This window comes from Macaca thibetana, chromosome 13 (genome assembly GCF_024542745.1).
Source record: "Macaca thibetana thibetana isolate TM-01 chromosome 13, ASM2454274v1, whole genome shotgun sequence".
In the NCBI taxonomy this organism is placed as follows: domain Eukaryota; kingdom Metazoa; phylum Chordata; class Mammalia; order Primates; family Cercopithecidae; genus Macaca; species Macaca thibetana.
Window position 1 is genome coordinate 12,484,428 of NC_065590.1, and position 13,147 is coordinate 12,497,574.

General features: G+C 45.6%; 1 protein-coding gene across 2 annotated transcripts in view; it reads right to left on the reverse strand.

Annotated features, from left to right (window-relative positions):
• LOC126933929 (T-cell surface glycoprotein CD8 beta chain) overlaps positions 1-13,147 on the reverse strand; it is a 75,874-nt gene that overhangs the window by 50,674 nt on the left and 12,053 nt on the right. Inside the window, exon 2 of one of the 2 annotated variants that reach the window (XM_050754224.1) lies at positions 9,101-11,180. The exons of the other annotated variant lie outside the window; for it this stretch is intronic. Coding sequence (XP_050610181.1) covers positions 10,429-11,160 — 732 coding nt within the window. The 5' untranslated portion in view covers positions 11,161-11,180 and the 3' untranslated portion in view covers positions 9,101-10,428. Of the gene's footprint in view, positions 1-9,100; positions 11,181-13,147 lie in introns of those variants that run through there. 2 annotated transcript variants of the gene reach the window in all.

The window sequence follows — 13,147 nt, forward strand, 5'->3', positions numbered from 1 at the left end:
ATATCCTAAAGTCAAGTCCATACAAACACTTTACCAGTACTACCTCCCCCGAAGGACACCAAGGACACATTTCACTTTTTTTTTTTTTTTTTTAAGAGATGGGATCTTGCTCTGTTGCCCAGGCTAGAGTGCAGTGGCTGTATCTCAGCTCACTGCAACATCTGCCTCCCGGGTTCAAGCAATTCTCCTGCCTCAGCCTCCTGAGTAGCTGGGATTACAGGCATGTGCCACCATGCCCAACTAATTCATTTTGTATTTTAGTAGAGATGGGGTTTCACTGTGTTGCCCAGGCTGGTCTCGAACTCCTGAGCTTAGGCAATATACCCACCTCAGCCTCCCAAAGTGCTAGTATTACAGACGTGAGCCACCGCACCCGGCCTCCTACTTTTTTTTTTTTTTTTTTTGCCACATTAATTTTCTTATTTTAGTGATTTTATTTTAAAATATTGAAACACTAGGTTCATATTGTACTGTCAATCAAAAATAAAAATAAAAAATGTTAAAAAACATAATAAAGAATATCCAGGATTTTAAAAATCACATAAAGAAATGGAAGTCTCTTTTTCTGCTCCTACCAATTCCAGACTCTAGGGTGAGCCTCTTATCAAAAAGAAATTTATTCAAATAAGAGAAAGAGGGCCAGGTGCAGTAGCTTGCACTTGTAATCCCGGCTACTCGGAAGGCTGATGTGGGAGGATTGATTAAGATCAGGAGTTGGAGACCAGCCCAGGCAATATGGTGAAACCCTGTCTCTACCAAAAAAATAAAATAAAAGTAAAAAATTACCCAGAGGTGGTGGCGTGTGCCTATAGTACCAGCTACTTGGGAAGCTGAGGTGGGAGGATCACCTGAACCCAGGAGGTTGAGGCTGCAGTGAGCCGTGATTGTGCCACTGCACTCCAGCCTGAGAAACAGAGTGGAAACCTTGTCTCAAAATAAAAAGGGATTTTTTTTTTTTTCCAGGAGATCAAAAATGTTGATCCAGTAGAAAAGTTAATCTCTGGCCAAGAATAGTGGCTCATGCCTGTAACTTTGGGAGGCTGAGCTGTGAGGATCACTTGGGGCCAGGAGTTCAAGATCAGCCTGGACAACATAGCAAGACCCCCATCTCAATTTAAAAAAAGAAAAAAAAAGAAAGAAAAGCTAATTTAAAAGTTATGACTGCCCAGAGGACATCAAGCATTTCTGTATCTAAATTAGCAAACTTATTGCAACATAAATCTCTGTTCCTTAAATACTTTTCAGACTAAGCATGTCATGCTTCTTGGTCTTTTACTTCTTTGTGCACAAATGCAAAAGTAGAAGGAAGAAAATGAGAGGGTGAAGAAGGGCTGGGATACTTAGTGTCAACTGGCTTTGCTCAGGATCTGGCTTTGCTCAGGACCTTGGCCAATGAGAGATCTATCGGTTCTAACTACATCTATAGCTATATACGCATGTGCATATGCATTTATATTATTTTACATAGTTCAAAACATTCTCTGACAGATTGATCTAAAATCAGCTTGTGTTTGGAAAATTTTCTTATTGTTTGGCAGTCTTAGCTCAAACCTGGTGAGCAGAGTGGTCTAGATTCTAGCCCCTACTCACCTCCTTCGTTGAGCATCTGTATCTTGTGGCCCTGGGCCTATCAGCAAGACAGAAATTGGAACTGGGCTGGACACTAACTGGTGCCCTACCTTGGGGGAATGGCTCTCCTGTCTGGGTCCCACAGTTCTCATATGAATCACACCTACTTCACAGCACGTTTTGTGCGATCAGACTCAGCGTGTAATGCAGTGTGTTCTATGCCCACCACCCCACACATGCTGACTGAACACAAGCTCTGCTATTCCAGGCCTTGTGCATTCCAGGCATTGTGCATATATTAATAAGCTAAACAGATAAGATTTATGTCCACGGGGAGCATACAGTCTTGTGAGATAGACAAATAATAGGCCAGGCGTGGTGGCTCACACCTGTAATCCCAGCACTTTGGGAGGCTGAGATGGGAGGATCACTTGAGGCCAGGAGTTCGAGACCAGCCTGGTTAATGTAGTGAAAATTCATATCTATTTTTTTAAAAAAGCAAATAATAAATAAATGCTATAAAAATGTGCAATTAATGAGCCTGGTAAAGAAATAGAGGCCCAGATGAGACTTGGAAAAAAAATTTTTTTTGAGGCGGAGTCTCACTCTGTCACCAGGCTGGAGTGCAGTGGTGCTATCTTGGCTCACTGCAAGCTCCACCTCCACTGTGCCCAGGTTCACGCCATTCTCCTGCCTTAGCCTCCAGAGTAGCTGGATTACAGGCGCCCGCCACCACGCTCTGCTAATTTTTTGTATTTTTAGTAGAGATGGGGTTTCAGCGTGTTAGCCAGGATGGTCTCATTCTCCTGACCTCGTGATCTGCCCCCCTCGACCTCCCAAAGTGCTAGGATTACAGGCGTGAGAGGATTACAGGTGTGTACAGGATTACAGGCCCGGCCGAAAAATAAATAATTTAAATAAATTGTTGCAACCTTATTCTGTGGCTTGACGAAAATGTGATTGTGGAACCTGAGCAACATAGCTAACAGCTGCAACTTTTGCTTATCTGATTATAGATTCATCCTTTTAAAATTTTTTTTTCTTTGTAAAATGTTGTGAAAGACTGAATGGCACCGAGATAAGACCCCTTCCCTTCTTAGTCACTGATCTTTTGTTATAGATTAACTTCTTTTCTTGTACCAGATGGCACAAAATACTCCATGACTATTAAATTACTCAAGATGCAGCTGTGCATGGCAGCTCACGCCTGTAATCCCAGCACTTTGGGAGGCTGAGGTGGGAGGATCTCTTGAGTTCAGGAGTTTGAGACTAGCCTGGGCAACATAGTGAAACCCCATCTCTTAAAAAAAGGGGGGGATATCTTTGGGAGGAGTCATTTTTACCACACGTAACAATCAAGTTTCCTCAAACATAATTCCAAAATTAAAAACAAAGCAGAGAAAGAATGGAGAAGAAACTATAGATTAAAAGGGATTTAAGAGCCAGTCATGGTGACTCGTGCCTGTAATCCAATTATTCTGGGAGGCTGAAGTGGGAGGATCACTTGAGGCCAGGAGTTCAAGGTTACAGTGAGCTATGATCATGTCACTACACTCCAGACTGGGCAACAGAGTGAGACCTGTCTCTATAAATAAATAAATAAATAAATGATAAAATATTAAGTATCTCTTTCCAAAAAGGAACAAGTTAAACCAATCAGCTTGCTGTAATCATGAACCACCTTTATATGGAAGATGCTGTAATCCCGCTAAACTTCTTTGTTTCTGCCTAGATAGTGAGATCTTAACTTCTTCACTTCGCAGGACTGACCGCCTTCCTTTGGAGTCTGTACTTCCCAGGTAGATATCCTCAAACTGTGTGCTTAAATAAGCCTTCAAAGTTCTATGTTAATCCCTTTGATTATTTCAGGCTGACAGACTGGAGGTTGCTGTGTGTGTATGTGTATCACTGTGTTGTCACCTGACAAATGAGGAGGTTCCTAAGTTTAGAAAGGAGAGCTTTATTTCTCACAAAAGGTTGCAGCCTGCAAGTGGCCATTCTGACAGGTCAGGAAGCTTGCCAGCCAGCAGCACTTCAAGGTAGGGGTTAAGGAAACAGGAATTTATGCTGAGTGGGTTGGCCACGTATATATATTCAACAGGTTACAGGAGAAGCTATGAATATTCATGAAAAGGAAGCACAGGCATAGTAGGCTAATGATTGCAACATGCATCCTAAGTTCAACTTTAGATTAGTCAGGGCTCTCCGGAGGGACAGAACTAATAGGATATATGTATATAGGAAAGGGAGTTTATCTGGGGGAACTGGCTCACATGGTCACAAGGTGAAGTCCCATGATAGGCCATCTGCAAGCTGAGGAAGAAGGAAGCCAGCAGTGACTCAGTCCGAGTCCAAAAGCCTCAAAAGCAGGGCAGCCAACAGTGCAGTTTTCAGTCTGTGGCCAAAGGCCCAAGAGCCCCCGGCAAACCACTTGTGCAAGCTCAAGAGTCCAAAGGCCGAGGAACCTGGAGTCTGATGTCCAAGGGCAGGAGGAGGGGAAGGAAGCATCCAGCTTGGGAGGAAGGTGAAAGCTAGAAGGCGCAGCAAGCCAGTTTAGCCCACCTTCTTCCACCTGCTTCCTTCTAGCTGAGCTGGCAGCCAATTGAATGGTGCCCACCCACACTGAGGGTGGGTCTTCCTCTCCCAGTCCACTGTCTCAAATGTTAATCTCCTCTGGCAACACAGAAACAGCGAGAAACAAGACTTTACCAGCCATCTAGGTATCCTTCAATCCAATCAAGTTGACACCTAATATTAACTATCACAGATGGTTAACCTAATTTATGACAATTAGGCCCTATACATCAAAAGGTGAAGCAGAGGACATGAAGTCCCTCTGTGTGCAACCTCTGTAGACTGGCCAGAACCACTCCTATGGGCAGTGGTTTCTTATCAGGAAGGAATGCTGGTCAATGTTGAAATTGCAAAACGGAGAGCCAGTCAAATGGTTGGTTGAAGTCAGCGGTGGAGCAAATCTTTTTTTTTTTTTTTTTTTTTGGTGGTTGGGGGTACAGAGTCTCTTTTTGTTGCCCAGGCTGGAGTGCAGTGGTGCAATGACCACTCTGCAGCCTCGGCCTCTACCTCCCGAGCTCAAGCAATCCTCCCACTTCGACCTCTCGAGTAGTTGAGACTATAGGCATGTACCACCATGCCTGGCTAATTTTTTTTTTTGAGATGGAGTTTCGCTCTTGTTGCCCAGGCTGGAGTGCAATGGCGTGATCTTGGCTCACTGCAATCTCTGCCTCCCGGGTTCAAATGATTCTCCTGTCTCAGTCTCCTGAGTAGCTGGGATTACAGGCACATGCCACCATGCCTGGCTAATTTTTGTATTTTTAGTAGAGACGGGGGTTTCTTAATATTGGTCAGGCTGGTCTTGAACTCCTGACCTCAGGTGATCCACAGGCCTCGGCCTCCCAAAGTGCTGGGATTACAGGCATGAGCCACTGTGCCTGGTCTTGCCTGGTTAATTTTTTAAAAATTGTTTTGTAGAGATGGGGTCTCACTATGCTGCCCAGGCTGGTTTCAAACTCCTGGACTCAAGCAATGCTTCCCTGTCTCAGCCTCCCCAAGTGCTGGGATTACAGGCATGAGCCACTGAGCCTAGCCAGATAATCTTTTTTCTGGTTTCTGGTTTTTGTTTAACCTTTAGGAAAGACAGCCTAGTGGCAGTTAGCGAGGTGGGACAGGGTGGTATAATGAGGTGTGTCCAAAGTCCCATCCTGTCTTGGCTAGAAACTTAGTTTTTATGTTTTCTCTGGGGTTCCCTTGGCCAAGATGGCATCTTTTCAGTTGGTTGGGGAGCTTAGTAATTTATTTTTATTTCCAAGTGTTCACATCTGTGATTGTGAATGGGAGCTGCACATCAATGTGTTTGCACACACATTGTTGCATGTTTGCATGACACACAAGTTTGCAGGTCTATTTAACGTTCTACACGTTCACACCCTGATTAATACTCATGGCTCAGCATTCACAGTGCAGAAGGAGCTTTCCTAACACTGGGGAAAGTAAAATTACAAGTTTGTTTACCCTGATAACAAAACCACTCTGAGTTTTTGCTTGAACCATGAATAAAACTGCACCAGGGTGAAATTTTGCACATGGCTACTCCTTCTAGTCTCTTTTCCTTAGGACCCTGCAGGCTAGAGTGTTCATTCTTCAGAGGGACCTTCAGTTCTAGAATGATCAACAAGTATTAATAAACCTTTGAATGGCCTGGACTAGCTTCCACTTAGGATGTTACAAAGCTCATTGAGTCAGAGCCCTGGGGCTGGCAGGCCTGGTCACCTATTGGGGAAATGACCAGTTCTGAGCTTTTCAGGTTCAAGGGCAAGAACCTTTCAGGTTCAAGGGCAAATCAGCCACTTGGTGGTGGGAAGTTAAGAGGTACGAGGGGGTATGATTTGTGAAATATATATTTGGTCTTCATCCTGTTTCCTGAGATATAGCTTCTAAAATCTTTGGAATCTCCAAAGCGATAAGTCTTTTTGTATACTACTAAGTTGACTGATGCCTGGGGGTTCCTGGATACCTTCTGAATGGTGCCGGTCACCGAAAGACCAAGATAGGATGAGAGGGTTGGGATTAAAAATTTAAGCCCCACCCTCCAACCTCTAGGGAGGGAGAGGGGCAGAAGGTTGAGTTGATCACCGAATGGCCAATGATCTAATCAATCACGCCTATGTAGTAAAGCCTCCATAAAAACCCAAAAGCAGGCGTGGTGGCTCACGCCTATAATCCTAGCACTTTGGGAGTCTGAGGCAGGCAGATCACGAGGTCAGGAGCTTGAGACCAGCCTGGCCAAAATAGTGAAACCCCATCTCTACTAAAAACACAAAAATTAGCCTGGCATGGTGGCGTGTGCCTGTAGTCCCAGCTACTAGGGAGGCTGAGGCACGAGAATCACTTGAACCTGGGAGGCGGTGGTTGCGGTGAGCCAAGAAGGCACCACTGCACTCCAGCCTGGGCAACAGAGCGAGACTCCAAACAAAACAACAAAACAAAACAAAAAAACCCAAAAGGACAGGGCTTGGAGAGCTTCTGGACAGCTGAACACGTGGAGGTTCCTGGAAGGTGGCACGCCAGGGAGGGTATGGAAGCTCTAAGCCTCTTCCCCCAAACCTCACCCCATGCATCTCTTCATCTATATCCTTTGTAATATCCTTTATAATAAAGCAGTAAATGTAAGTAAGTTTTTCCGTGAGTTCTGTGAGCCACTCTAGCAAATTAATTAAACCCAAGGAGGTGGGCTTAAGAACCCTAATTTCTAGCCATTTTGTCAGAAGCACAGGTAAAACAACATGGGGCTTGTGATTGGCATCAGCAATGGGAAACAATCTTGTGGGACTGAGCCCTCCACCTGTGGGATCTGACAATTTCTCAGGTAAGTAGCGTCAGAATTGAATTTAAGGCAGGGCGCGGTAGCTCACGCCTGTAATCCCAGCACTCTGGGAGGCTGACGTGTGTGGATCACTTGAGGTCAGGAGTTCAAGACCAGCATGACCACCATAGTGAAACCCCATCTCTACTAAAAATACAAAAATTAGCCAGGCATGGTGGCAGGCACCTGTAATCCCAGCTACTCAGGAGGCTGAGACATGAGAATCACTTGAACCCAGGAGGTGGAGGTTGCAGTGAGCCAAGATCGCGCCACTGCATTCCAGCCTGGGTGATAAAGGGAGAGTCAGTATCAAAAACAAACAAACAAAAGCAAAACAAAGCAAAAACCCCAAAGAATTGAATGTAATTAGCGAACACCCAGCTGGTGTCACCTCCTGGAGGACTGGCATGGGGGGAAAAACTCCCACACATCTGAGGTCACAGAAGTATTTCATGCTGTGAGAGTACAGGAAAAACAGAGTTCATTTTTTTCTCTATGTTCTCAGAGCCTACTTCCAAAAGGTAGGCAGAGCATCTCCCCACCCCCTACCTCCTTATTCCAGCTCCAGGGCTGCGTCTCACCATTCCTGCCTTGAGGACAACCCAAGCAGAGGCATCCTGCCACCGTTTAGCCACCTTATACCCAATGTACACAGACACTTGTATCTGTATCCTGTGAATCAGGGGACCAGGAGGTGGGTCCCGCTCTACCTGAATCAGAACTAGCAGCAACACTCTGGCCAGTTCTGCTCTAGACACCTACCTGGGAGGAAGAGGCAGCTTGAGACTTGTGGGACAAGGAAGCCAAAACTCAGCCCAGACGCATGCCTGCCCAGCTCCCTGGACAAGGGCAGGAGCCATTCTTCCCTCCAGACCCTCCTTTTTCCACTGCACTTTAGCCTGGGCAACAGGCTAAATACTCCATCTCAAAAAAAAAAAAAATTATTAATGTTGTTGGGTGTGGAGCCTCATGCCTGTAATCCCAGCACTTTGGGAAGCCAAGGCAGGAGGATTGCTTGAGGACAGGAGTTCAGCACCAGCCTGGGCAACATGGTGACACCCCATCTTTACAAAAAATGTTTAAAAATTAGTTGGGGGTGATGGTCTGTACCTGTAGTCCTAGCTACCTGGGAGGCTGAGGTGGAAGGATGACTTGAGGCCATGAGCTGGAGGCTGCAGTGAACTATGATTTCAACACTGCACTCCAGTCTGGGCAACAGAGGGAGACCCTGTCTCAGACAAAACAGAAAATAATTCTTTTTTCTTTTTTTTTTTTTTTTTTTGAGTTAGATTCTTGCTCTGTCACCCGGGCTGGAGTGCAGTGGAGCGATCTCAGCTCACTGCAACCTCTGCTTCCCTGGTTCAAGCGATTCTCATGCCTCAGCCTCTTGAATAGCTGGGATTACAGGGGTGTGCCACCATGCTTGGCTGATTTTTGTATTTTTAGTAGAGATGGGGTTTCACCATGTTGGCCAGGCTGGTCTTGAACTCCTGACCTCAAGTGATCTGCCCGCCTTGGCCTCCCAAAGTACTGGGATTACAGGCATGAGCCACCGTGCCCAGCCTGGAAAATAATTTTTTTTTTGAGATGGAGTCTGTGTCACCCAGCCTAGAGTGCAATGGTGCGATCGTGGCTCGCTGCAACCTCTGCCTCCTGGTTTCAAGCCATTCTCCTGCCTCAGCTTCCTGAGAAGCTGGGATTACAGGTACCCGCCACCACACCCGGCTATTTTTTTTTTTTTTTTAATGTATTTTCAGTAGAGACGGGGTTTCACCATGTTGGCCAGGCTGGTCTCTAATTCCCGACCTCAGGTGATCTGCCTGCCTCGGCCTCCCAAAATGTTAGGATTACAGGTGTGAGCCACTGCGCCCAGCCAAGAATTCTTAACTGATAAAAGATGGTTAACTATAGTAAGTGGTTCAAGAGGACTACAAGGCAGGAGCTGACAAACTTTTTCTGTAAAGGACCAGATAGGCAATATTTTAGGCTTTGTAGGCAAGAGGCACAATTAAAGACATTAGGTAGGTCCTCATATAACAACACAGAAGGAAATGTCCACATTTTTTTATAGATGAAATTCGAAATAAAGTAATGAGTACACGTTTTGGAATAATGTTCTATTAATGAAAAGAATGGGATCCATTTTGCTGGGATAACATTTTGCCTAGTTGAGGTTCCCATGTAAAATCGTCTCAGATCCGGCAGTACAAAAGCTGGATTTAATCTGCAGGTGGTACTGTGCCGGCGCTCTAAGCCCTGTCTATGGGGTGGAGGGATGGTGAACAAGGAACTGAGAAACTTGGAAGAGGGTCTGTCCCCCACAACTGAGATTCAGACCTCTGCAGGGAGAACCAGGTCATACAGCCCACCGGGGACAAAGAAATTTGTTAGAGGACATAGGACACGGACACAGACGAGAACGGATGGACACACACACCCCCAGAGAAAAGTGCCAACTTGGGCAAAGTACCTTTTTCCACCTGCCACTTCACAATGACCCTCCAGCGCCCTCTACTGGCAGAGACTAGCATCAAGCCAACTGGCAAACCAGAGGCGTCCTCTAAGGTCGTTTTGCAGAGTAAAGACTGCTTGGAGCTCAGAGGCAATAATTCCGTAACTTGCACAGGGATACTCAGTGAGGCAAATAAATTTTTCCCCAACTTCTTGCTTGTCTTTAAAAGTGTTTACTAGAAGGTCGGGCGCAGTGGCTCACGTCTGTAATCCCAGCACTTTGGGAGGCCGAGGCGGGCGGATCACGAGGTCAGGAGTTCGAGACCAGCAGGACCAACAGGGTGAAACCCCGTCTCTACTAAAAATACAAAAATTAAAGGGGCATGGTGGCGCGCACCTGTAATCCCAGCTACTCAGGAGGCTGAGGCAGGAGAATCACTTGAAACCGGGAGGCAGAGGTTGCAGTGAGTCGAGATTGCACCATTGCACGCCAGCCTGGGCGACAGAGTGAAACTCCGTCTCAACAACAACAAGAACAAAAAAAAAGTTAGTCAGCTGGAACCTGTTCCCCACCCACTTAGTTCTCTGATCATAGAACCCATAGTTATCAGTGTATTGTGTACCCTTCAGACCTGTTCGATGCTCACATACAATGCTTTATTTTTAAAATTTCCATTTTACAAATTTTACAACAAAATCTTCTACTTTACACAAATTTAAACTATTTCGGCAGTTACATCTATTAATTTTTCTTTGATGGTTTCTGGTTTGTATCTTATTTAGGAAGGTCATCCATACTTCAAGATTAAAAACACTTTTCCCATATTTTCTTTGAATACTTTTATATTTTAGTTTTGACACATGTATCTGTAAACCATCTGGGTTTTAATATTTGAATAGAGTGTGAGGTGACGATTAGATTTTATTTTCTTCCAAGCGGGTGGCCATTTAACTGCTTCAGTGTTATCTAATCCATCCTTTCCAGCAGATTCAAATGATTTAATACTGGGGACCCCAGTCCCCAATCATCAGTAACAACTGCCAAGGATGGCTTCATCCCACAGGTCCCTCTCCTCCTCGGGGCCTTCCCTGCCTGGCCCCTTCTTCTCTCTCCCGGACCTTCTCGCATCTTTTGTGGTGTCCCGACCCTGGTGATTCTTCTTGCTGCGTCTGGGCCTCTCTGCACTGCCTGGGGCACCCTCGGCCTTTCTCCTGTCCCTGTTCCCTTTGTGTGAGTCTCCCTTCGCACGGTGCTTCCTCTTGAGCTCCTCCCCGTGCCTCCTCCTCAGGCCTCGGTCCTCACATTCTCTGTCCCCATGGCCCGCCTGCTGGGCGCTGCTGCGGGGCTCCCAGAAGAGGCAACAGGAATCTTCCCTGCCCTGCGTCCCGCGGACGCCTGTGTTCTCTCCCTGCCCAGATGGGCTTAGAAGCCACCGGTGTTTGAAGAAACGGTCCTGATTCTCCTGACTGTGGTTTACAGATTCCAGTCTTCGTGGAGCATAAGGAATTTTAGGCCAGGGAGGTACCCAGCTTTCCAGGGTCCTCAGTCTTTCCAAGGAAGCCGGGAACAGGTGGGGTCTCCAGCAGGGGAGTCCCTGCTGCTCCGGCCCCCCAGGCTCAGTGGGACCCCTTTCTTGGTACACGGAGCCCTCCTTCACCTTTGTAAAGCGAAGTGTTGGTTGCAATCCTCTGGCTTTCTGCTTTCTAATATAATCCTCCAGTTCATGTTGAAAAGAGTCAGAAGTCTTAGAATTTTCCATTATATTGATTACGGATGAATCTGTTAGGGAAAATGGGGGGAAGCTTTCTGTTAAATGTATTATTTTGCTATGATTTTTGTGTGTGTCCTAAAGATGAGACTCCAAATTCTAGGGGAGATTATGTTATGTAATATGCTGTAAGTACTACATAGTCACTGATGTTGAAAATATTTTTGACATAGACTGAAAATGATGAAATATAATGGACTAAGAAAATGAGCCTTAAAACACTGTGCAAATTTGAGGATCTATAACTATATAATAAATATAACACATATAGATAGGCATAAGATTTATCAGTGGTTACCCCAGGTTTAGGGGGAATTTAGATAATTTTAGTCTTAATTGTTCTGAATTTTTGCCAAAAATACTATCACTTGTGTGATAAAAAAAAAAAAGAAAATTAAGTTGTTTCAAGAAAATAGACAATCAACTAATCTAAAATCATTCATAAATTCTACAAAAACAGAACAAGCTAGTCCTGTGCTTATTATATGCCAAGAAAGAAATAATAGAGAGATAATTAAATTAAACATATTCCCAGGTCACTCACATTCTATCTATTTTAAATCTAATAGCTGGTGAAAAAAGAGAGGAAGATGCTATTCTTTTTTTTTTTTTAAACAAATGAAGAAACTGAGTCACAGAGAGTTTGGGTTGCTTACTTAAGGTCACACACAGCTGAAAAGTACAAGCAGGATTTAAACCCAGGGAGCGAGGGTTCAGAGCCTGCTGGCTCAGTCATACTCTGTAGCTCAGAATGCTTTTCATCTCTGAGATTTGTACCAACCTTATAGGTGTTTTGGGGACTAAGACAGTGATTACAACTGAAGGACTGGGGGCAGCGCTGGGGATGCAGCAAGTGACCAGTGACTGGCAGCTATTAATATTCTCATTAAGATGCAGGAATGAGGACCAGCAGTATTAAATGTTTTACTAGCAGTCTATTCTGAGAACTTGCCTCCATTTTATTTTACTAATTTTTTTTTTTTTTTTTTTTTTGAGTCAGGGTCACTCAGGCTGGAGTGCAATGGCACGATCATGGCTCACTGAAGCCTCGAACTCCTGGGAGACACCCGCTGCTCCACAACACAGCCAGCAACATCAATAGGTCCTGCCAACTGCTGTTTTCAAAACTTGTCCAGAATCTGACCAATTCTACCTAAACTGCTCTTGCCTGGGCCAGGGTGCCACATGTCCCCTGGATCAGGGCAGTCACCTTTCTCTGGTCTTCCAGCATCTATTCAATGAGCCTATTTCCAAACCAGCTGCCAGGATAACCATTTTAATGTGATGTCATCCTGGCTATCTCAAAACCATTAGAGAGCTCAAAATCCTCTGCTCAAAACCATCAGTGGGCCGGGCGCGGTGGCTCATGCCTGTTATCTTAGCATTTTGGGAGGCCAAGGTGGGTGGATCATCTGAGGTCAGGAGTTCAAGACTAGCCTGGCCAACATGGTGAAACCCCATCTCTACTAAAAATACAAAAATTAGCCAGGCATGATGGCGGGCGCCTGTAATCCCAGCTACTCAGGAGGCTGAGGCAGAAGAATCGCTTGAACCCAGGAGGTAGAGGCGACAGAACGAGACTCCGTCCCAAAACAAACAACAACAACAACAACAAAACCATTAGAGAGCTCCTCCATCTCTCCCTCAGAAGGAAGCTGATTCCCACGGTGCCTACAAGGCCTGACACTGTGGGTCACTCCCTGTCCTGAGGCCTCCAGTTTCTCTCTGACTACCGTCCTCCTGCTCCTCCTCTTCAGTCACACTCCTCTCCCAGCTGGAAGGCAGCAGAGAGGCACACCCTGGCCTCAGGTCCTCCCTGTCCCTAACTCTGCAAAGCTCTTTACCTCTGCACGCACACCGGAAGCCCCCTTGCCTCCCTGGTCTTAGCTGGAAATGTCAACTTCTCAGAGTTTTGACGACCCTCCCCATGGGACACCCCCTGCCCCTTCTCTGCTTGATTTTCCTCCATGACATCACC